Raw genomic sequence first — 25910 nt, forward strand, 5'->3', positions numbered from 1 at the left:
TGAAAGTTGTTCTTATTCTAGTTTTGCTTATTGTCAAACCTGTCAATTCTCATTTCTTTTTTTTTTTTTTTTTTTACCCAGAGCCCTCCCCTCCTTCCTCTTCCAGTCTGTTCTTTTTTTTTCTTTGTTTTCAATTAAAGTGTACTTGCTGTACAATATTACATAAGTTACAGGTGTACAGTATAGTGGTTCACAATTTTTAAAGGTTATACTCCATTTATAGTTATTATAAAATACTGGCTATATTCCCTGTGTTGTACAATATATCCTTTTTAGTTTGTTTTATACCTAATAGTTTATACCTCTTAATTCCCCATCCCTATATTTCCCTTCTCCCCTTCCCTCTCCCCACTGGTAACCACTAGTTCTCTGTATATGTGAGTCTGTTTCTTTTTTGTTATATTCACTAGTTTGTTGTATTTTTTAGATTCTACATGTAAGTGATATCATGCAGTATTTGTCTTTCTCTGTCTGACTTATCTCACTTAGCATAATGCCCTCTAAGCCCATCCATGTTGTTGCATATGGCAACATTTCATTCTTTTTTATGGCTGAGTAGTATTCCATTGTATATATATTCCACACCTTCTTTATCCATTCATCTGCTGGTAGACTCCAGTCTGTTCGGATTGTTCTTCACGCCTGCTGCATAGCTGTTATCTTGGGAATTCCCTTTGCCTTTTGACAAAGATTAATTTTCTGTATTCTAGATCCTGACAACTTTCTGTGTCTCCCTTTACACACTCATGCTTGACTGATGGTTCCACTGGATTGAAAAATTATTTCCCCTCCTAATTCTTCTCAATAATTCTGCCCCAGATGTGACTACCTCTTTCTTTCAGGCAGTTTGTTGAATGCCTGCCATAAGTCACACATTGGGAATGTCACAGTAAATATAGAGGTTCCCTTCCTTCATGGAGCTTAATGCTAGTGGACAGGACCATCTTTTTTAACCCACCCCTTGACTTCTGTTCTCTGAGGTGGTCGTTCTCAGGGTATTGACTACCCAGGCTTCCTAGATTTCTCCCTCTGTGTACTTGAATGGTCATCTCTGTCTCCATGCAGGTAACATATCCCTGTCTCTGGACCTGACCTTTCTATCAGGCTCCACAGAGGAGTCTCTGTCTACTTCTCAGCTCTTGCATCATCACATGACCATTGTCGTGTTTTTAGGTCATCCCTTAAAAGAAGTTTGACTGTTGTCAGAGATGGCCCCAAAATCTTACCAGACTGTATCCTTGATTCTCAAAACGAATACTTTGAGTGGGTATTTGATTTGTGAGTGTGAGCAGGCTGGAGGGAAAAGTGCTAGAAACAGCAAAAGGAAGATTTTTGAAATTTTTTCTTCATTATCTGTTCTGTGTTCTTCCTGCTAGGTTTTTGGGGTACTTACTTTGTGGTAGTTACTCACTAGACCCTGAGGACGCTGACATGCGTAGAATACAAATTAGCTTCTTTCCAAAGAATTTTCAGTCTGTTTGAGGAGATTAAAGTTTAAAATAAGGCTCAAGCAATGTGTTGAGTATTATAAAATAGAGTGAATAAAGTTGCATGAGGGCACTAGGAAAGAAATGAAGATGTCATTTGAACAAGGTCTTAAACATGCTTTCACTAGAGGAATAATATGTGAAAGGCTAAAAGGTAAGAAAAAGTAACTGTGATGCCTTTTGGTTGTGTAGGTGTGAATTATAACCAGCAGGTCTCGAAAGGAAGGAATTCTGATTCTCTAATTTTATTTGTCTGCTGGACCTTTAGTCAGTAGGATAAGTAGGGAGTTACCTGGTGGTCTAGTGGCTAGGACTCAGCGCTTTCACTGCCGTGGCCCAGGTTCAGCCCCTGGTCGGGGAACTGAGATCCCGCAAGCTGAGAGGCACGACCAGAAAAAAAACAAAAAAAGATAAGTAATGAATGTTAATATAACTATTAAGGTAAGATTTTGGAGGTGCCTTTAATTTTTAGGCAACGTTTTGCTTTAAGGTACAGCTTCCTGACAAGTATAAATTTGTGTTCATATATATGGATTTTTTTTTTCCTGCTAACTAGAAACAGTATTTAAATGGGACCAAGGTAATGACCTCAGTTCTTCCAGTCAGGAGCCTCTATGGTTTTTGTTTGTTTGTTTAATATTTAGTTATTCGGCTGCACCGGGTTTTGGCTGCGGCACGTGGGATCTTTTAGTTGCGGCATGCGGGATCTAGTTCCCTGACCAGGGATTGAACCCGGGCCCCCTGCGTTGGAAGCGTGGAGTCTTAACCACTGGATTGCCAGGGAAGTCCCAGAAGCCTCTGTGTTTTATGACAGTGTAGTGTGGTTGAAAACCCCATAGACTACCTACCAGTTATGAGCTCTGAGTTCACATTCCAGTAATCAGTTGCTGATAAATGACATCTCCTGTTTAATTACCTCATTTTTTAAATGCAGATCATAATAACTTATCCTGCCTCCTTTCCTGGGTTTTTACACATAGCCCTGGTTCAAGGGTGGGGTTTTACCTGTAGATAAAACTTGGTATAGGTTAGTAGTTTTGCAGCTGAGTACAAATATGTGACTTTAAGATTGGTGCCTAAGGATTTGTGGGGAACACCTTGGGTAGCGGGACAGGAAGAAGAAACAGAAAGCAAGGGAGGAGACACTGCAGCTGTGGAGGACGTTGATCCGGGATATAGAGAGGTAGCAAGATGGATCTTGCTGTTGGCCAGCTCTTGATGGGGTTTCACTGAAATCTGAGGGCAAGGTGGCGTTAAAGAGAGGAGCTTTAGTTCTGAGACTGGCCTGACTTCCTATACTAGCTTTAATTAAGGTTTGACTGGGGGCAAGTTCCTTCCTCTAAGCATGGCTTCCCTCTACTATAAAATAACACCTCCCTCAGTGGATTGTTCTGAGAATTAAATAAGTAAGGACTTGAAAGGGCCACATGTAGTGCTTAGCTTATAGGAGGCGCGCACAACAAATGGTAATTCCCTTCTGATTCCCAAACTTAGGAGCTCTGCAAAGGAAGGGAAGTAGGAGGTAGATTCAGATGCAAGGGTGATCCTTAGAAATCATGGATTCTGTCTGGGAAACGCTGAACTGCCAGCATGCTGGGTGGGGCCGGTGAGACACAAGGAAAAGCAATTCATTGGCTGGCTGAATGGACAGAAAAGGTGGGAAATACGAACTGGAGAAGGGATTTTGAGAGTCGTCAGCATATGGACGGTGACCGTACCAGCCTGGATGAGGTGTACCTAGAGAGACTGTCGGGTGAGAAAAGAGCCAAGGCTGCCTTGAGGACTCCCAACATGGAAAAACTAGGTAGAGCAGCAGGCAGCGAGGAAGGAGGAAGTCAGGAGAGTGGAGCAGGCAGCATTGTTTGTGCTGCTGAGAGATCCAGTGAGATGAGGAGTTAGCCCCGTGTTAGGAAGATTAGCAAGTGGAAAGGTGAGGTAGAGGCCAGATTAGAGGGAGTTGGCCGCTTGTGGGAGGCGAGGTGATGGAATGATGTACAGATGGCTCTTTTGATAAGTTTGGCTACAAAGAAGAGGAGGAAGAAAAGGGCCGGTAGCTGGAAGAGGAAGGAGGTCAGGGAATGAAAGGTTTTCTTTTTTTTTAAGATGGCAGAGACTTGAGCATCTTTAAATGCCTATTGGAAAGATCTAAAAAGGGGGAGAAGCTAAAGGAATGGAAGAAAAGGGATTATCACTGGCATAAGAATTTTGCACTCAGTGTTCAGTACAAAGTGGGGATGTGGGTGAAAGCAATGAGAATGTGGGGGAAGTGGAGGAGGGAGTGTTGACCAGGGAAACACCATGTAAGATGCTGCCTGTAAAATATAACTTGTAGCCATTTCTTATGTGATTTAAGCTGTGCTTATTCAAGGACAGCTTCAGTAGTTTCTATTTTCTTGTGTACCTTTATCAGTAAGCATTTTGGTTCTACCATTATAGCAGTTGAAAGAGAAAATGAAGATAATGAAATGCTACCTGTTTATTTTGCTGCTGCCTTTTCTGGTAAGCCATGTAGGGAAGATAGCTGTGAGTCATGAGATTTGGGGATTGCCGATGTTTCATGTACTTTTTTTGTCCCATTTACAGCGGTAACCTTTCCCTTTCTCAATTTTTAGGCCTTTTCTGATGCCATTAAAAAATGGCAGGAGCTATCACCAGAAACCAGTGGAAAAAGAAAAAAGAGAAAAGAAATGAATCAGTATTCTTACATAGATTTCAAATTTGAACAAGGTAATGGCCAAATGTGAGTGTTGCTGATGGTGTTTGCAGAGCCATCTGCTTCCACGCAGCCCGTAAGGGGAGTCGTGGTGTGGCTGCTTAGAAGTGCCCTGTTACAGCAGTCTGAGGAGTGTCACTGACATGACTGCTTTGATGGCACATTGGTGTTTTTAGAAGGTGGCTACGTTTGTCATCTTTCTGTTTAGGATATACCATGACAGGAAAATTGTGTGTAGTGTTAGACTCACATGTGGAAAAGTGTTTGGGGACATTCTTCAGCTTGGGGGGAAAAGAGGTCTTGAAGGTTTGACAAGAATTAACCTTATCACTACATAGTAAAAGCTAGACCAGTGATTGATTGCTTACTGCAGAGGAGTCACTTACACACCTGAGAGAGTGGCTTCTACACATAAAAAAGCCAGACAGCTCTTAAACTGCCACTTAAGCTGTTTATTTAAAATTCTGTTATTCATATTGATGAAGTAACTGCTGAAAGCTCTTTCAAAGAGGTTACTTCAGGTCTAACTCCCCACCCCCCGCCAAGGTAAACTTGCTGAATTTTGTAACAAATTTGATCTTAGTTGCTTGTGTCTAAGAAAAGAGTCCACTTCAACTTTTCCTGTAGATTATGTCATAAATAAGAATATTTCCCTTTTCTTTTCTCCTATGTGTCTTTCCATTACATCTGTAATTAATTTCATAACTTGACTTCAGGTGTGACTAAATGAAAAATCCATGAGATAGTTATAGAGTTGGAAAGTATTTGAACTTTTGAACTCTTCAGGATCTAAAAGAGAACGTCCTAGGCTCTGACTTCTAAGTTCGCCAAGCTACTTTGTGAAGCAGTCCTCTCCTGACATGACGTTCTCACAGATCTGTGGCAGAATGGAAGTGGGGACAGTGTACAGGTGGTTTTTCATTCATCTGAATTTATCCACAGTTTAGACTAGGCATCCCTAATACATAGTCATTCAGTATTTGTTTCTGACTTTCAGTGGTAGAGAAAAGAAAGTACCACTTCACAAGATGACCTACTCCCTTGTTGGTCAGCTATGTCTTTTAGAAAGTTCTTCCTTTATATTGAGCCAAAAATGTACCTTCCTGGGACCTCCCTGGTGGCGCAGTGGTGAAGAATTGTCTGCCAATGCAGGGGACACGGGTTTGATCCCTGGTCCGGGAAGATCCTACATGCCACAGAGCTACTAAACCGGTGTGTCACAACTACTGAGCCTGCGCTCTAGAGCCCATGAGTCACAACTGCTGAGCCCACGTGCCACAACTACTGAAGCCCACATACCTAGAGTCCATGCTCCGCAACAAGAGAATCCACCGCAATGAGAAGTCCACGCACCGCAACAAAGAGTAGCCCCCACTCACTGTAGCTAGAGAAAGTCTGCGCGCAGCAACAAAGACCCAACGCAGCCATAAATAAATAAGTAAATTGAAAAGTAAAGTCGCTCTGAAAAAAATTAAATACTTAGATGTGAATCTAACAATACATGTACAGGACTTATGATGAAAACTACAAAACACTGAAGAAAGAAATCAAAGAAAATATAAATAAACGTAGAAACGTACTATGTTCATGGATTGGAAGACTCAGTGAAGAAATCTTCCCCAAATTGGTACCATGCTTAGTGTAATTTCTGTCAAAATCCCAGCAAGATTTTTTTGTAGATACAGGCAAGGTATCCTAAAATTTATACGGAAAGGCAGGGTACTAGAATAGCTAAAATTATTTTTTTTAATAAATTTATTTATCAGTAGTTTTGGCTCGAGGGCTCTAGAGCACAGGCCCAGTAGTGTGGCACACGGGCTTAGTTGCTCCGTGGCATGTGGGATCTTTCCAGACCAGGGCTCGAACCCGTGTGCCCTGCGTTGGCAGGCAGATTCTTAACCACTCCACCACCAGAGAAGTCCCAGTGATTATTAAAAAGAATAAAGTGGGAGAAATCAGACTACTGGATTTCAAGACTTACTACATAGCTACAGTGATTAAGATCAGGTGGTCTTGGGATTTCCCTGGTGGTCCAGTGGTTAAAAATCCACCTTCCAATGCAGGGGACCACGGGTTCAATCCCTGCTCGGGGAACTAAGATCCCACATGCCGCAGGGCAACTAAGTACGAGTGCTATAAGGAAAGATCCTGCATGCCGCAACAAAGATCCCGTGTGCTGCAACTAAGACCCAACGCAGCCAAAAAAATAAAATTAAATAAATAAATAAATAAATAAAATACTCTTTAAAAAGAAAACCAGGTGGGCTTGGCAGAAATATAGACAGATAGATGGAACAGAATAGAGAACCAAAAACTGGTTTTCTAAATAATCAATGAAAAAAAATGTTTTAATTTTTAAAAACTAGTGAGAGTAAAAAAAAAAAAAAAAAAAAAACTAGTGAGAGTGAACAAGAGAAAAGAGAGGGAAAATAAAGTGTATCAGTGTATAGTAAATATTGATAAAATCAAAAGAGATTATCAAGGTTTCTTGAGTAAATAGAAAATCTGGATGGAATAGACAGTTTTCTAGAAAATGTACATTACCAAATCAACCAAAGAAATACAAAACCTAAATCAGACCAACTGCAAGATTTGACATTTGTCATTTTGTTAGCTTTTATTCTAAGTGTTATTTATTGTAAATCTACGTACTGCTCTTTTCTGTCTTTGAAATTTTCAAAATAAAAAAATTTTTAAACATACATGAAACACGTGTGCACCTCCCAGAATGGCTCAAATTAAAAACTGATGTCATCAGGTGTTGAGGACAATGTGGAGCGATTGAAACTCACATATATTGCTGGTGGGGGGAGAGTGTAAATTGGCACAGACACTTTGGAAAACTGGCACTGTTTTCTAAGCTGATCCGGCAATTCTACTCCTTCATGTATTCTCAGCTGAGTTGCAGGCATATGTATAGCAGCTCTGGTCATAATAACCCAAAACTGTAAACCTGCCTGTCCTCAGTAGTGAATGCACAATAAATTGTGGTATATTCACACAGTGCAGTACTAACAGGCTAGGAGAGACCTTCCAGTTGGATTATAATAAGCAGGAGCGAGGGAGGGGTGGAGAGGAAGAGAGTCGGGAAGTGCGTGGAATGTTAGGGAATGGTAAGGAGCCCAGTTTTCCCCCAGAGAATATGTTATGGGAGAGTCACTAACCGTCCTCTGTAGAACCAGGCCACAGAGGACTGGGATGGCTGCCTGATTCCTAGCAGAACAGTTGTCTGCATGATTTTGCATTGTCATTTATCTTCTAGGTAACAAAAAAATAGAAAAGAGGATGTTCTTTCTGGAAAATAAGCGGCGACATTGTAGGTCTTATGACCGGCGTGCTCTCCTTCCAGCTGTGCAGCAAGAGCAGGAGTTCTATGAGCAGAAAATCAAAGAGATGGCAGAGGTAGGAAGATGTGCTTGGAATGCGTTTCTGGGATTCTGGTTTGCTGTTAGGGCATAGTATAAAACTGTCTTATAAGATTTGCCTTTTCTTTCAAGTGATTCATTTGAATAAACTAGAAAACTTTTAAAAGGAAAACAAAACTAGGTTTTATAATGATACTGACTGAAGTTCACAGTTTCATAAATCAGATTTATGTTAGAGAATTTTAACTGGAGCTTAGTAAACACATCTGTTTCACCTCCTTCACCCTCTAATGGTGGAAATTAGAGGAAATGGAGGAAAAAACAGATTCCATTTAGCTCTTTAATTCTTCCAAATATGCTATCAAATGTGCAAGTCAACTGGAATATACATATATTGGTTATTTAATACAGACAGACCTCGGAGATATTGTGGGTTCAGTTCCAGACCACTGCAATAAAGTGAATATTGCAATAAAGCTAGTCATGAATTTTTTGGTTTCCCAGTGCATAGGAAAGTTACGTTTACACTACACTGTAGTCTAGTAAGTGTGCAATAGCATTATGTCTAAAAAAAACAATGTCCATGCCTTAATTAAGAAATACTTTTTTTAAAAAAAGAAATACTTTTATTGCTAAAAAATGCTAACCATCGTCTGTGCTTTCAGCGAGTCATAATCTTTTTGCTGGTGAGGGGTCTTGCCTCAGTGTTGGTGGCTGCTGACTGATCAGAGTGGTGCTTGCTGAAGGCTGGGGTGGCTGTCCAGATTTCTTAAATGTGACAATAATGAAGTTTGCTGAATCGATCGATTCTTGCTTTCATGAATTATTTCTCTGTAGCATGCAGTGCTGTTTGATAGCATTTTACCCACAGTAGAACTTCTTTCAAAATTGGAGTCAGTCTCCTCAAATCCTGCTGCTGCTGCCTTATCAACTAAGTTTATGTGATTTTCTAAATCCTTTGTTGTCATTTCAGCAGTCTTCATAGTATCTTCACCAGTAGTTTCCATCTCAAGAAACCGCTTTCTTTGCTTATCAATAAAAAGCAACTCCTTGCCCATTAAGGCTTTATTATGAGATTGCAGCAGTTCAGTTCTAATTCTAGGTGTCTTGCTGTTTCTGCCACATCTGCAATTAATTTCTCCATTGAAATCAGCTTCTTCCAAACTCCTGTTAGTGTTGATATTTTGACATCTTCCCATAAATCATGAATGTTCCTCTTTGCATGTAGAATGGTGAATCCTTTCCAGAAGTTTTCAGTTGACTTTGCCCCAGATCCATCAGAGGAATCACTATGGCAGCTATAAGCCTTACAAAATGTATTTCTTAAATAATAAGTCTTGAAAGTCAAAAATTCTCCTTGAACCATGGGCTGCAGAATGAATGTTTTGTTAGCAGGCATGAAAACATTAATCTCGTTCATCTCCATTAGAGCTCTTAGGTGACCAGGAGCATTTCAGTGAGCAGTAAAGGAATATTTTGAAAGGAATCGTTTTCTGAGCAGTAGTTCTCAACAACGAGCTTAAAATATTCAGTAAACCATGTTATAAACAGATATGCTGTCATCCAGGCTTTGTTATTCCATTTATAGAGCACAGGCAGAGTAGATTTAGCCTAATTCTTAAGGGCCCTAGGATTTTTGGAATGGTAAAAGGAGCACTGGCTTCAGCTTCAAGTCATCAGGTGCATTAACCCCTAACAAGAGAGTCAGCCTGTCCTTTGAAGCCAGGCATTGACTTCTCCTCTCTAGCAGTGAAAGTCCTAGATGGCATCTTCTTTCAATATAAGGCTGTTTTGTCTACATTTGAAAATCTGTTGTTTAGTGTGGCCACCTTTCATTAATTATCTTAGCTAGATCTTCTGGATAACTTGCTGCAGCTTCTGCGTCAGCATCTGCTGCTTCACCTTGCACTTTTATGTTATGGAGATGACTTCTTTCCTTAAACCTCAGGAATCAACCTCGGCCTGCTTCAGACTCTGCAGTTTTCTCACCTTTCTCAGCCTTCATAGAATTGAAGAGAGTTAGGGCCTTGCTTTGGAGTAGGCTTTGGCTTAAGGAAATATTGTGGCTGGTTTGATCTTCTGTCCAGACCACTGAATCTCTCTCCATATCAGCAGTAAGGCTGTTTCACTTTCTTATCATTGTGTGTTCTTTGGAGTAGCACTTTTAATCTCCTTCAAAAATTTTTCCTTTGCATTCACAACTTGGCCAACTGTTTGGTGCAAGAGGCCTAGCTTTTGGCCTGTCTCGACTTTCGGCATGTCTTCCTCACTAAGCTTAAATTTTTTCTAGCTTTTGATTTAAAGTGAGATGGGCCACTCTTCCTTTCATTTGAATGCTTAGAGGCCATTGTAGGGTTATTAATTAGCCTAATTTCAGCATTGTTGCGTCTCAAGGAATAGGGAGGCGGGAGAAGAGGGAGAAGGATGGGGAATGGCCAGTCAGTGGAACAGTCCAAACACACATGACATTTATCAATTAAGTTCACTGTCTTATATGGGTGCAGTTCATGGCACCCCAAAACAGTTGCAATGGTAACATCAAAGATCACTGATCACCATAACAAATACAGTAATAATAATAATGAAAAAGTGAAATATTGCAAGAATTGCCAAAATGTGACCAAAGACATGAAGTAAGCAAATGCTGTTGGAAAAATGGCACTGATAGACTTGCTCGATGCAGGGTTACCACAAACCTTCAGTTTGTTTTTAAAAAAAAAAAAAAGGCACTGTCTGCAAAGTGCAGTAAAATGAAGTGTGCCTATATGTGTTTTCTAGACCAGCAACTCTCAAATTTGCCCCATGGACCCCTGGGTTTCCCAAGACTCTTTAGGATGTCTGCAACGTCAGATCTCTTATCATGATAAGACAATATTTACCTTTTTCACATTGTTGAATTTGTACTGAGGAACAAAAGTAATGGTGCCTTAGGGTGAATCAAGCCAGTGGCACCAAACTCTACTGGAAATCATTACTTTCTTCACCACCATGCACTCACATTTAAAACAACAACAAAAAAAGCCCATGTCGTCTAAAAATGTATTTGATGCTTTGATGAAGCAGTTGAAATTATTACTTTATGAAATTTTAACCCTTGAAAACATCTTTTCAATACTCTGTATGACAAAATGGGAAGTACAATTGTCCCTCTGTATCCACAGGGGGTTGGTTCCAGGACCCCCACCACAAATACCAAAATCTGTAGATGCTCAAGTCCTTTGTATAAAATGGCATAGTATTTGCATATAACCTACACACATCCCCCCGGATACTGTAAATCATCTCCAGATTACTTACAACACTTAATACAATGTAAATGCTCTGTAAATAATTGGCAGCACACTGTAAATTCAAGTTTTTCTTTTTGGAACTTTCTAGAATTTTTTTTCCCCCAAATAATTTTGATTCGAGGTTGTTGAATCTGTGGATACAGAACCTGCATATATGGAGGGCCGAATGTATGCACAAAGTGCTTTTGCTGCATACTGACTATGATGGTTTTCTCAAGGAGAAACATTTGTAACATCGAATTGCAAGCTGCTGAATTAGGCCCTTCTCCCTACCCACCCCCCGAAAAAAACCCACCATTTTTACTTGAAAAAATGACTGACAGAAAAACTATGATTATTCAAAATTAGGTATTTAGCAGGAATTTTCTCAAAAATGAATGAAGTGGGGGCTTCCCTGGTGGCGCAGTGGTTGAGAGTCCGCCTGCCGATGCAGGGGACACAGGTTCGTGCCCCGGTCCGGGAAGATCCCACATGCCGCGGAGCGGCTGGGCCCGTGAGCCATGGCCGCTGAGCCTGCGTGTCCGGAGCCTGTGCTCCACAACAGGAGAGGCCACAACAGTGAGAGGCCCGTGGACCACAAAAAAAAAAAAAAAAATGAATGAAGTGATTATTTATGACCAATGATAAAATTCTGGATCTCAAGCAGAATTTGGACTTTTGGAGAATTGTCATCTTGATGCAGCTGTCATAGAGTTACCTGTGACTGTATCTGTTACATTAAAATCTGTTAGTGTAGCTTGCAGTTCGAATAGATCTTTCACCCATGCATGATTTTATCATAAACACCGATTCACTGAGTTATGTAGACCTTCCAGATGTTGGCACATTTCATAGTATAGTATCAAAACACCACATTTGCTAATATCACTGCCAGTCTCATCAGAGAAGTGTTGAAGTATTGGCAAGATGGTTGTGGTCATCTTTTTGATGTCCAAATTGTCCCTTCTTTGGCCAGTGGTGTCACCTTCAAGTTAGTTCCTCTGTCCTGGACCTAGTCGTCTTTGACAGTATCCTTGCTTTCTGGCACACCTGGTGACCCAGGTTCAACTTCTGCTTTTCCTAACCTGGACCTGGAATCACCAACTTTTCCAAGGTGTCATATTTTCTTTTAGTGGAAATTCATACTAAGATTTTTATTTCAACTTTGGTTTACAGGTTTTTTTTTACTTCTTTCATTTTATGTAAGCATTTCTTTTCTCTTATGCTGAAAATCTTGGCTCTTAATTACATTACCATAACGGCTTATTTCCTTTATCCTATGTTGTATACTTAGTAGATCCCAAATAACAACCCAGTATTATTACCAATAATATTGCTAAATATGGTCTAGGATTTATTTATAACTTAGATTAGGAATTTGAAATTAAAATATTATAAAGTTACTTGAAATAAGTGTGTGGTTATGCCATTAACTTGGTAAGCAAAGAAGTTTATTTGTTTATTTTTAAGTTTTAAGGAATTGGTTTTTAATTTCTTTTTCATTTAATTCTGTTGTTCAGTTACGTAAAGTATTTTTAAAGTCAAAACTATAAAACAAGGAACATTCAGAGAGATCTAGCCTCTGTCCTGTCTGTCCTCCCCATGTCCTCTAACTCCCTCTATACATAACCATTATTAATAGTTTTTGGTTTGTCTTTTCTTATTTTATGTAAAAGCATATATGTGTATATATATATATATATTTATTTATAAACCTTTCTTTCTTATTAAAAGGTACACACTGTTCTACCCTTGCCTTTTTCACTTAACTGTGCTTCTTGACTCCACAGCAATCCATGGAGATTTTTCTCTTTCCTTTTTAAAACTGCCTAGTGTCCCATTGTCTGCAGTACCAGAGTTGATTCAATTATTCCCCTATTGAGGGACATTCAGGGTTGTTTCCAGTTTTTTGCTATTATAAATAGTGCCATGATAAATAACTTTGCGCATACATCACTTCATATTTCTGCCCCAGGGTAACTTTGGAATAGATTCCTACAAGTGCGATTGATGAATTGGAGTGTAAAAACTTACGTAACTGTCATATGGTGCCAAATTCCCCTCCATAGTGGTTGTACTGTTTTGCATTCCCACCAGTGATGTACAAGAGTGCCTGTTTCCCGCTAACCTCACCAACAAAGTATGTTGTCAAGCTTGGTTTTTACCCATTCATTTTTTTTTTTTTTGGCTTATGCTATTCTGTACTCTTCATAAGTGTTTTATGTCAGTCTTTTATTCCTTCTATATTTTGAGTCAGATTTAAGGAATTTCCCCCATATATTCTGGTACTTATATGGTTTCCTTTTTCATGTGTAGTGTTCTGATGCATTTTAAATTTACTCTCAGGTAACTTTTTAAACTACTAAACTGTGTAACTGAAAAGATGAGTATTAATAATAGGGTTTTTTTATGTTTATGAAAGTAAATGCTAAATGGTTTGTGGCATCTTGACTAAATTTGCATCTGTGTGTATGGTTTTTTGTTCCTCAGCATGAAGACTTTTTGCTTGCCCTGCAGATGAATGAAGAACAGTATCAAAAGGTAGTTAAAATCTCACCTAATCAATTTATTCTGGGTATTTTCATTAGCTGTTTTCTCTTCTCACATTTCCTGAGCATTTTGATGACAAATTGGTTCCCGTATAACCTTTGCTGTTGATCTGCTGAGTTTGAGCTTCGGCTAAGTTACAGTCAGGTACTTAAACCATTATAGTCACTTTTGCTTCCAAATTGGATCAGATTTGGAGGGAAGATAATATTGTTAGAGTCGTGCCCCTTAAAAAACATTGCCTGGAATCCATTGGATAGACTTTTAGAGCAAAATTTAGGATTCACGTATCACTTATAGAGTTAGAAGGAAGAGATGTGTCTAACCTCAGGACCACATGGCTTTTGTATGTCAGTCATCCTCATGTAGTGGCCTTTTCTAACATGGTAGAAATGGACTAGTGACTGGATCAATCACTGCCCTTAATAAAAAGCATAAGTTTCCTGGTACTCGCAGTACTTGAGATGCTGCTTTATATAGCTTCAGTAGTCACTTAAGATAAAGCTTGGGCTGAGTCGTGACCCCATCGCACTCTTGTCTTATAATAAGGAGCAAAATCCAACTTTTTTTTTTTTAACTTATTTTATTTATTTATTTTTGGCTGCGTTGGGTCTTCGTTGCTGTGCACAGGCATTCTCTACTTGTAGCAAGCGGGGGCTGCTCTTCGTTGCAGTGCATGAGCTTCTCATCGTGGTGGCTTCTCTTGTTGCAAAGCACAGGCTCTAGGCGTGCGGGCTCAGTAGTTGTGGCTCACGGGCTCAAAGCACAGGCTCAGTAGTTGTGGTGCACGGGCTTAGTTGCTCCACGGCATGTGGGATCTTCCCAGACCGGGGCACGAACCCGTGTCCCCTGCACTAGCAGGCGGATTCTTAACCACTGCACCACCAGGGAAGCCCAAAACTTTAAAAATAATATCCCTCATGCCACTTGTCCCTGACTGTTATGTTAACATCTGATTATAGATGTTACAGTTCTGTTGGTACCATGGAGTTCATGAATATGATAACTTTATACAAAGGATGATACCAAAGAATACCCCCCAAAAACCATGAAACTCTCACTGTCTTTAGCTACGTATTAATACTTGTACTAGCATCTTAAGCTAGATTTATACAGGAAAAACAGCTTGGGCTTCCCTGGTGGCGCAGTGGTTGAGAGTCCGCCTGCCGATGCAGGGGACATGGGTTCGTGCCCCAGTCCGGGAAGATCCCACATGCCGCGGAGCGGCTGGGCCCGTGAGCCATGGCCGCTGAGCCTGCACGTCCAGAGCCTGTGCCCCGCAATGGGAGAGGCCACAACAGTGAGAGGCCCGCGTACCGCAAAAAAAAAAAAAAAAAAAAACAGCTCATCATTGTTTTATGGCTTCTAGGGATTGCTTTTCACCTCAGAATGTATTTGGGGGTGGGGGAATATGAAACATGGCTTCCCCCTCTACTTGAGTGTAGGGAATTTCATGTGTGTTTCTGGTGGCTTGCAGGATGGCCAGTTGATTGAGTGCCGCTGCTGCTATGGGGAATTTCCATTTGAGGAACTGACGCAGTGTGCAGATGCTCACTTGTTCTGCAAAGAGTGTCTCATCAGATATGCCCAAGAGGCAGTCTTTGGATCTGGAAAGGTAAAAACCGTACAATGTGTCCATACATAGGAAATATTCACAGAGTTTGAGGACACCACATGTATAGACAAGTGTAAATGCCTCATGGAAGTGCCTTTTCTGAGGTGATATGGAACTCTGTTAAGACATGCTAATGTGTGTGATTCCTAGACAGCCTTTGATTTGTGTGATTATGTTGGTTTGAAGCACAGCAGATTTCTTTTCAGGGAATGGTTTAATTCTTCCATGCTCTCACGCCCAGCTCACCGGAGCACCAACTTCTTCAGTCATCTTCTGTTTGAAATTAAAATGAAGGATGAACTCAAAAAAGAGAATCTTGCAGGCTGTTTGAACATTTGAGGCTGCAAATTAGTATTTTTTAACAGAATTTTTAAAACATTTTATATAGTTGTATTAAAATGAATAATATTTTTAAAATTAATTTATTTATTATTTTTGGCTGTGTTGGGTCTTCGTTTCTGTGCGAGGGCTTTCTCCAGTTGCGGCAAGCCGGGGCCACTCCTCATCGCGGTGCACGGGCCTCTCACTGTTGCGGCCTCTCCTTGCGGAGCACAGGCTCCAGACACGCAGGCTCAGTAGTTGTGGCTTACGGGCCCAGTTGCTCTGTGGCATGTGGGATCCTCCCAGACCAGGGCTCGAACCCATGTCCCCTGCATCGGCAGGCAGACTCTCAACCACTGCGCCACCAGGGAAGACCCATAAAATGAATAATAGTTTATATAAGATTATATTTCTCTGTCCAAAGTCAGTTTCTCTTGACACCAACATACAATATAGAAAGGAGTTTTGTTTTGTCTTAATGAACACTTAAAAACCAAAATTTCTTTTCATAAATGCCCCACCAATAATCAAACCACTTGACATCAATTATTCTAAAATCGGTTGTAATTTAGTCAAGGACTGAGTAGCAGGGGTTTTTTTGTTTTTTGTTTTTTGTTTATAAATATATTTATTTATTTATTTTTGGCTGCATTGGGTCTTTGTTGCTGCGGCGGGCTTTCTCTAGTTGCAGCGAGGGGGGCTACTCTTTGTTGCAGTGCGCGGGCTTCTCATTGTGGTGGCTTCTCTTGTTGCAGAGCACGGGCTGTAGGCGTGCGGGCTTCAGTAGTTGTGGCACGCGGGCTCAGTAGTTGTGGCTCGTGGGCTGTAGTGCACTGGCTCAGTAGTTGTGACGCACGGGCTTAGTTGTTCCGTGGCATGTGGGATCTTCCCAGACCAGGGCTCAAACCCATGTCCCCTGCATCGGCAGGTGGATTCTTAACCCACTGTGCCACTAGGGAAGTCCCCTGAGTAGCAGTTACTGAGCAGAGTAGTTGTGATGAGCAGAATATAGGCATAGTTTAAAGATATTGTAAGTTCGGTTCCAGGCCACTGCAGTAAAACAAATATCACAATAAAAAGAGTCACACAACTCTTTGATTTCTCAGTGCATAGAAAAGTTATGTTTACACTATACTGTAGCCTATTAAGTGTGCAATAGCATTTTGTCAATCCCCTCCCCTCCTACCACTCATCTCTGCCTTCCAAGAGGTTCGGAACTCCAGCTTTTCCACGGACTGTAGAGGGAATCAACTTGCTTATCATGAGTATCTGCTTTTCAGACACTGAGCTGTGACTTTCCTCCTGTAATCTGCTAAGCGATTTTATCCTTCCTCATCTACTTCCCGTCTTCATATATTGTGGTTTAGGCTGATAGACGTCCTCTGGTAGAATCAAAGGTGGACTTTGTGTTTTTGTTTCATGGTTTTCTTGTTTTGAGTGTGGTTTCTCAGAGAAGAGGGGACAGAAGAGGGGACCTTTGCCATCTCAGAGTCTGTGTTCCAAACCACGATTTATTTGCTTCCCATTGAAAGATGCATTTAACCACTGAAGTTTTTTTGTGTTTCTGAAAACTTGGTTAAATTTTTTTTTTCCCTTTGCCTCCTGACCGTATCATTCTAGTCAGAGCTCAGCTGCATGGAAGGCAGCTGCACATGTTCATTCCCAACCAGTGAACTGGAGAAGGTGCTTCCCCAGACCATCCTGTATAAATACTATGAGCGAAAAGCAGAAGAAGAAGTTGCTGCAGCCTACGCTGATGAGCTCGTCAGGTGAGTCCTCAGAGTCAGAGTGTCACTTGTCAACTCATTCCCTGTCAGGAAGACTGCCTGGGCCCTTTCATTGGTGATGAAAATTCTGTAACAGAGCTCTATCTCCAGGTTTTCTGGCATTTCTTGCTTTTAAAAAAGAGAATAATTGTATTCATAGAAAAGTTTGCAGTTCGTATTTTTACCTACATTCGTTGGCACCTCTTAATCATCTGGCTTATAGGTACAGTCCTTGTGCGTTGGTTAGAGGAAAGATGACGTGTGTAAGGAGTTCTCAGAAAGGTATGTTAAATACTGAGTGACTTGCACTGAGGCAGGACCCAGAATGGCACCTGCATTTCCTGGTGAGAGCCAGCACAGAGCAGAGCCTCAGTCCATGTTTTAAGGAAAAGTTAAGGAGCAAAAGGAGGTGTGGCTGTCCAGCTGAAAACTCCATCTTAGTATGAATAATCACATGGAACAAATCAGGCTTTAATATTCTGAATAATATTCCTTCTGCTGTTTTGATTCTAGGTGCCCCTCTTGCAGCTTCCCTGCTCTGTTGGACAGTGATGTGAAGAGGTTCAGTTGTCCCAATCCTCGCTGCCGGAAGGTAGGGAGGCACATATTTTTTCTAGATTCATATTTGAACTGTGGTATTATGGACTGCCTCTGGGGCACAGGTATGTGCTGGTTGTCTGCATGCTGACCCATGAGGAGGATTTGGGTGCTCTCCTTTTCATGAAAGCAAGTGAAGATTGGTTCTTTGTGAATGGCGGTTGACTTCGTTGCAGAGATGGGGGCCACTTACGGAATTTTAATTACACAGCTCTGGATCCCCATTTTATGCCATCTTCCTGAAGGGCAGATACTGCAGTGAAAAATGTGAAGGGTTCTGTGTTTATTCCACTGTGCCAGTATTTTTCTTGCTTGCTCTTTCACCACCCCCTTGTGCTCAAATACTTCTTTTCTGTGTGCGCACATGAGCATGCACACACTTCCTGCCACTTGCAAAGTCCAAGTGGTATTTCTTTGATTAAAGAATTGGGCGTCATGGTGGCATGTCTGTCACATGCGGTAGATGATTCACTCAGCTGTTCACATAAGGACTGATTGTGTCAGGTGAGACCAAAGCTGTCTAGTCGCCTTGCTGCTGAAAATCTTTCTTCCCTTTAGACTCCTGTTCCGTGAACTAAGAATGTCTTGAAATTTGTCAACCATTTATAAGCCACTTAAGAGTTTTTAAGGAATATAATATTGGCATCCACATAGACAAGTATGTTTTAAGCCATTTTCCTAAAATAGAGTATCAGAGTTGAATATTATAATATCTCCGCCTTTTGGGGAGTGAAGAAATTAAAGTAGATATTGGAAAAGGAAGAAGAAACTACACTGATAGACTAAAACCTTACTCATTTTGTTTTCAACATTAACATTTGTGTAAAATCTGGATATTTTCTTACAATTGATGTATCCATTAGTAATTTGTCCCCACCCCAGGCTGTTGCTATAACAAATGTTTCAGTAGTCTCTGGAATCTTGGAACTAAGAAAGCAGACTCACTGACTGTCCTGTGTGCTTCCAGTGTGTTCAGCTCTAGAATGCCTGGGAAGGCAGTGCCTGAACTAAGATACAGAGAGCAAGGGAGGTAGCCAAGGGACGAAAAGGGTGGGAGTAAAGTGAAAGTGAAGATGTGGAACGTGGTAGGTCCAAGGAGCAGTAGTATCCTGGATACTGACTGGTACTGGGAGTGTGAAGAGAAAGGCTTCCGAACTGGGAGGGGCCAGAGCCATGCAGGCCTTCAGCGCCATTCTGAGGCAGGAGGATGGGGGAGTGAAAAAGCAGGGAGATCTGTTTGGCTGTTGAGTAATCAAGGTGAGAGATGCACATCACTGTCACCCCCCTCTGGAGTCTCCTGGAATTGCTAGTTTGAGCTAGGAATTTTATTTCCTGGTATGATTCCAAATTAGACCTTGCCAATGAAAGTGCTCATATATGATTTGGAATGCCAGAGACAGTTACAGGAATGTATCAGGGTACCTATGAGTCTAAAACAGCATCCCGTGAGTATTTTGAGAATATCCAGCCTGGGATATCAGTAAAAGCCTCCTAGAGGCTCTTAAGATACTAGGCAGAAAACCCAGATATTCTGCTTCCTCTCTGTGGGAGGAATATACTTGCCCTGCTGAGCTTGGAGGGGGCCGTGTAGCTTCTTTTGGCCCATGAAATGTGAGTATGGGTGAGAGGTCACTTGCAAAAAAAGTGGTAAAATAAATGCTTAGGGGTGATGTCAGCAAGGTGGTGGAATAGGTAGCCCCAAATTCTTCCCCCACAGAAACACTGATTCAACAATACATGGACCAGTTTCCTTTGTGAGAAATCTAGAAACCAGTTACGAGGCTCCTGCACTCCATACAGGGCAGTTAGCTGCCTTGAGGCCTGTAGGAAAATTAGTGGAGCTCACTCCCCAGAGCCCGTCCCCCAGCACACATAGCACACATGGGAGGAAACACCTAACTTCTTGCTTCCTTGGGGAGGCAAAGAGCAGACTAGAACATACATCTAACATTCAGACTTCTCAGAGGGCTTACCCAAGGGGCTGGCTTATGTCTTTCCTGAATCTAAGCACCGACAGGAGGGAGCACCAGATTTCACATCATCAAGAACAAAGGCAGTGGTTTGGACTAGCATACGCTCACTCACCTTTGCCCCTTTCTTTGTACACAAGTAGTGTACAAAGAGCAGGAGAAAACCCCCAATTCCCAGCTTCTGGTTAGGGAGGGGAAGAGTTGGAGTGTGCATCCAGTGTCCCAGCTTTTTGGGGTACTGCCCAAGGGGCTGGTTTCTGTCTCACTTGACTCAGCACTGATAGGACCCTGCATACTCTAGATGCCTGGAAGCTTCTGAGGAAAAAAAGAGCTGAGAGGCTTGCTGCTGCTACAAAGCACCCACAGTATAGCAGACAGAGGCCATTATGTGTCTGTGGCTTTTCCCTCCAGGAGAAAGGAAGAGTGGAACATATATCCAATGTTCTAGCTTTTCAGGGGAGGGGGGAGCTCTTCAACGGACTGGTTTCTCTCTTGCCCAACTCAGAGCACTGATTCTCGAGACCCACCATACTCTAGATGCCTGAGGTCTACTGAGAACAAAAAAGAGCTGGGCATCTTACAGCCCCTCCAGAGAACCTGCAGTACTGTAGACGGACACCAGAGGGAGCAAGAGATTACAAGCTCCTGAAAAAAAAAGCCAGCAAAACCTCTCTGAATTGGGAATGCACACACATAGGTCCAGAGAAGGTGCATCCACAGAAGAGGTTTGAGAGTCCTCCATAATTTATAGCCCGACTGATTGGTAAAGGTTTTTCCCTGTACACGGCCAGTCTACAGACGGGGAGAGATGGCTGTTTTTCAAATGTATATAGATCCTGACAAAGTAACAAGGCACAAGAAGAACCATGGTCTAACCAAAGGAACAAAATAAATATTCAGAAACTGTCCCTAAAGAAATGGGGGTATGTGAATTACTTGACAAAGAATCCAAATAATCATCATGAAGATGCTCAATTAAGATGGACCCAGACATTTTATAATCAAATGGTCAAAAGTCAGAGACAAAGAGAATTTTTTAAACAGCAAGGGAAAAGCAACTTGTCATGTACAGTGAGCCTCCCATAAGATTCTCAGAGGAGCACTTCCCTGGTGGCGCAGTGGTTAAGAACCTGCCTGCCAACGCAGGGGACATGGGTTCAAGCCCTGATCCGGGAAGATCCCACATGCCGCGGAGCAACTAAGCCCATGCGCCACAACTACTGAGCCTGCGCTCTAGAACCTGCAAGCCACAGCTACTGAAGCCCGCGTGCCTAGAGCCCGTGCTCTGCAACAAGAGAAGCCCACGTACTACAACAAAGAGTAGCCCCCGCTCGCCGCAACTAGAGAAAGCCCGCACGCAGACCCAGTGCAGCCAAAAATAAATAAATAAAATAAATAAATTTATTTTAAAAAAAAGATTCTCAGAGTATATCTCAGCAGAAACCTTACAGGACAGAAGAGAGTAAGATGATGTATTCATAGTGCTAAAAAAGTAAAGGAAAAAACCCTGCCGATCAAGACTACTGTGTCTGGCATAACTAAGTGAGGGAGGAATTAAGACCTTCCCAGATAAACAAAAGCTTAGGGAGTTCATCACCACTAGGCCTGCCCTACAAGAAATGCTAAAGGAAGTCATTTGAGTTGAAATGAAAGGATGCTAGATAGAAACACAAAAGCACGTGAAAGTATAAAGCTCACTGATAAAGGTGGATATGTAGACAAACAGAATACTGTAACGTGTGTATATAATCACTTTTAACTCTTGTATAGAACTTAAAAGACAAGAGTATGGAAAATATATAAAGAGTTTTTGTATGTGATCACAGTTGTTAACAGCTGAAAATAGGTTGTTATAAATATACACAAAAGAAAGAAAGGAATCAAAGCATGTCACTACGAGAAATTCAATGAAACACAAAGGAAGACAGCAAAAGAGGAAAAGAGACCAAAAAGCTGTAAGACAGAGAACAACAAAATTACAGTAGTAAGTTCTTCCCTGTCATTAATTACTTTAAATGTAAATGGATTAAAATTTCCAACCAAAAGACACAGAGTGACTGAGTGGATTTTTTTTTTTGGCAGGGGGGCTGCATTGGGTCCTCGTTGCTGCGTGCGGGCTTTCTCTAGTTGCAGCGAGCGGGGGCTGCTCTTTGTTGTGGTGTGCTGGCTTCTCATTGTGGTGGCTTCTCTCGTTGCGGAGCACGGGCTCTAGGCACACGGGCTTCAGTAGTTGTGGCACACAGGCTTAGTTGCTCCGTGGCGTGTGAGATCTTCCCGGACCAGGGCTCAAACCTGTGTCGCCTGCACTGGCAGGCAGATTCCTAACCACTGCACCACCAGGGAAGCCCTGGATTTTTTTTTTTTAATCCAACTATATACTGTCTACAAAAGACTCACTTGAAATTTAATGGCAGACTTCCCTGGTGGTGCAGTGGTTGAGGGTCCACCTGCCAATGCAGGTGATGTGGGTTCAATCCCTCGTCCGGGAAGACCGCACACGCCACAGAGCAGCTGGGCCTGTATGCCATGGCTGCTGAGCTTGCGCTTTGGAACCTGCAAGCCACGGCTGCTGAGCCCATGCGCCACGGCTGCTGAGGCCCGCTCGCCTGGACCCCATGCTCCGCAGTGGAGAGGCCACCGCGGTGAGAGGCAGGTGCACTGTGGTGGGGAGAGGCCCCCGCTTACGCAGCTGGGGAGGGCCCACCCGCGAGCAAGGACCCAACACAGCCAAAAATTAATTAATTAATTAATTTAATTGTATTTAAAAAAATTAAATGGTGCACATTGGAAACAAAAGGATGGAAAAAGATATTTCATGCAAATGATAACTGAAAGAGAGCCAGGGTGGCCATTCTTATGTCATACAAAATAGTCTGTAAGTCAGAACTGTCATAAGAGAGAAGGACATTATATAATGGTGAAAGGATCAATTAACCAGGAAGATATAACAGGGATAAATATATATGCATCCATTGTCAGAGCACCCAAACATACAAAACAAACATTGACATATCTGAAGGGAGAAATAGGCAATTCAGTAATAGTTGTAGATTTCACTACTCCATTTTTCAATCATAGATAGAGCAAGCAGACAGAATCAGTAAGGGGGCTTCCCTGGTGGCGCAGTGGTTGAGAATCTGCCTGCTAATGCAGGGGACACGGGTTCGAGCCCTGGTCTGGGAGGATCCCACATGGCGCGGAGCAACTAGGCCCATGAGCCACAACTACTGAGCCTGCGCATCTGGAGCCTGTGCTCTGCAACAAGAGAGGCCGCCATAGTGAGAGGCCTGCGCACTGTGATGAAGAGTGGACCCCGCTTGCCACAACTAGAGAAAGCCCTCGCACAGAAACGAAGACGCAACACAGCAAAAATAAATAAATTAATTAATAAACTCCTACCCCCAACATCTTCTTTAAAAAAAAAAAAAATCAGTAAGGAAACAAAGGACTTGAGCAACACTATAAACCAAATGGACCTAACAGACATACAAAACATTCCACCCAACAGGAGCAGAATATACATTCCTCTCAAGTATACATTTTATAAGGCCAGCATCACCCTACTTCCAATGCCAGACAGAGATACCACAAGAGAACTACAGGCCAACGTTCCTGACAAATGTAGATGCAAAACTCCTAAACAAAATACTAGCAAACCAAATTCAACAGCACCTTAAAAGGATTATACACCATGACCAAATGGGATTTATCCCTGGAATGAAAGATGGTTCTACAAAAATCAATCAGTGTGATAGACCACATTAACGGAAGGATAATTATATCATCTCAGTTGATGCAGAAAAATCATTTGACAAAATTCATCACCCTTTCATAATAAAAAACACTCAACAAACTAGGAGTAGAAGGAAATTACCTCAACATAATAAGGGCCATGTATGAAAAGCCTGCAGCCATTGGTGAAAAACTAAAACTTCTCCACTAAGATCAGGAAAAAGGCAAGGATCACTTTTGCCACTTCTGTTCAACATTAGTACTGGAAGTCCTAGCTGGAGCAATAAGCGAGAAAAAGATAGGCATTCAGATCAGAAAAGGGACTTCCCTGGTGGCGCAGTGGTTAAGAATCCTCCTGCCAGCATAGGGGTCATGGGTTCAATCCCTGGTCCAGGAAGATCCCACATAATTGTGGAGCAACTAAGCCCATGCGCCACAACTGCTGAGCCTGCGCTCTTTAGAGCCCACGAGCCAGAACTACTGAAGCCTGCACTCCTAGAGCCCATGCTCCGCAACAGGAGAAGCCACTGCAATGAGAAGCCCATGCACTGCAACGAAGAGTAGCCTCTGCTCACCGCAACTAGAAAAAGCCCGTGCGCAACAATGAAGACCCAGCGCAGCCATAAATAAATAAATAATTTTTTTTTTTTAACCTGTTAGAACTAACAAATTCAGCAAGGTTGCAGGATACAAAATCAACATACAGAAATCAGTTGAGTTTTTATATGTTAACAACAAACAATCCAAAAAGGAAATTAAGAAAACGGTTCCATTTATAATAGAATCAAAAAGAATAAAGTACTTAGGAATAAACTTAACCAAGGAGGTGAAAGACTTATGCACTGAAAACCGCAAAACACTGTTGAAGGAAATAAAGGAGATACAAGTATGTGGAAAGACATCCATGTGCGTGAGTTGGTTATTAAAATGTCATACTATCCAAAGCCATCTACAGATTCAGTACATTCACTATGAAAATCCCAATGGCGGGGTTCCCTGGTGGCGCAGTGGTTGAGAATCTGCCTGCTAATGCAGGGGACACGGGTTCAAGCCCTGGTCTGGGAAGATCCCACATGCCACGGAGCAACTGGGCCCATGAGCCACAACTACTGAGCCTGCGCGTCCGGAGCCCGTGCTCCGCAACAAGAGAGGCCGCAAGAGTGAGAGGCCCGCACACTGCGATGAAGAGTGGCCCCCATTTGCCACAACTAGAGAAAGCCCTCGCACAGAAACAAAGACCCAACACAGCAAAAATAAATTAATTAATTAATAAACTCCTACCCCCAACATCTTAAAAAAAAAAAAAATCCCAATGGCATTTTTTACAGAAACAGAAAAAACAATCCTAAAATTCATATGGAACCCCAGTAGCCAAAACAATCTTGAGGAAGAACAAAGCTGGAGGCCTCACACTTCCACACTTCAAAGCCTGTTACAAAGCCACAGTGATCCAAACAGTATGTTACTGGCATAAAGTCAGGCATAGAGACCAGTGGAACAGAATAGAGAGCCCAGAAATAAATCCATGCATATTATAGTCAAGGGTGCCAGGACTACACAATAGGATAGTCTCTTCAACAAATGTTGCTGGAAAAACTGGATAACCACATGTAAAAAAACTGAAATTAGACATTACCTTATACCATGTACAAAAATTAACTCAAAATGGATTAAAGACATAAACAAATGACCTGAAACTTACAAAATTCCTAAAAGAAAACATGGGGGGAAAGTTTCCTAACATTAGTCTTGGCAGTAATTTCCTGAATCTGACACTAAAAGCACAGACAACAAAAACAAAAATAGACAAATAGGAATGCATCAAACTAAAAAGCTTCTGGGCAGCAAAGGAAGCAATCAACAGAGTGAAAAGGCAGCCTTTGGAATGGGAGAGAGTATTTGCAACCTATTTATCTGATAAGGCATTAATATCCATAATATATAAGGAATTTCTGCAACTCAGTAACAAACAACAACAACACAAAAAACAAATATGAGCAGAGGTCCTGACTAGGCATTTCTGTGAAGAAGACATACAAATGGCTAACAGGTATATGAAAAGGTGCTCTGTATAACTAATCATCAGGGAAATGCAAATCAAAACCACAGTGAGGTATCACCTCATATCTATTAGGGTGGCCACTATCAAAATAAAAGCAAAAAATAACAAGTGTCAGCAAGGATATGGAGAAATTGAAACCATTACAGGATGTTGGTGGGAACGTAAATTGGTACAGCTGCTATTGAAAATGGTATGAAGTGTCCTCAAAAAATTAAAAATAAAACTACTATACAGTCTAGCAATCCCACTTCTGGATTTTTATCCAAAGGAATTGAAGACAGGATCTTGAAGAAATATTTGTGCTACCATGTTCATTGCATTATTATTTATAATCAAGATATGGAAACAGCCTAAATATCCAGTAGATAAAGAAAATATGGTCCATCCATATAATGGAATATTATTCAGTATTTAAAAAGAAGGAGATTCTACGACATGGATGAACCTTGAGGACATTATACTAAGT

General features: G+C 41.6%; 1 protein-coding gene across 6 annotated transcripts in view; it reads left to right on the forward strand.

The window, feature by feature from the left end:
• RNF216 (ring finger protein 216) overlaps positions 1 to 25910 on the forward strand; it is a 173358-nt gene that overhangs the window by 55683 nt on the left and 91765 nt on the right. For all 6 annotated transcript variants that reach the window (XM_081257478.1, XM_081257479.1, XM_081257480.1 and 3 more), the window contains 6 exons: positions 4100 to 4214; positions 7463 to 7602; positions 13325 to 13375; positions 14859 to 14996; positions 16938 to 17086; positions 17597 to 17675. In XM_081257478.1, the coding sequence (XP_081113604.1) occupies positions 4100 to 4214; positions 7463 to 7602; positions 13325 to 13375; positions 14859 to 14996; positions 16938 to 17086; positions 17597 to 17675 (672 nt within the window). The remainder of the gene's footprint in view (positions 1 to 4099; positions 4215 to 7462; positions 7603 to 13324; positions 13376 to 14858; positions 14997 to 16937; positions 17087 to 17596; positions 17676 to 25910) is intronic.

The sequence above is a fragment of the Mesoplodon bidens genome (assembly GCF_964165515.1).
Source record: "Mesoplodon bidens genome assembly, chromosome: 15".
Lineage (NCBI taxonomy): Eukaryota > Metazoa > Chordata > Mammalia > Artiodactyla > Ziphiidae > Mesoplodon > Mesoplodon bidens.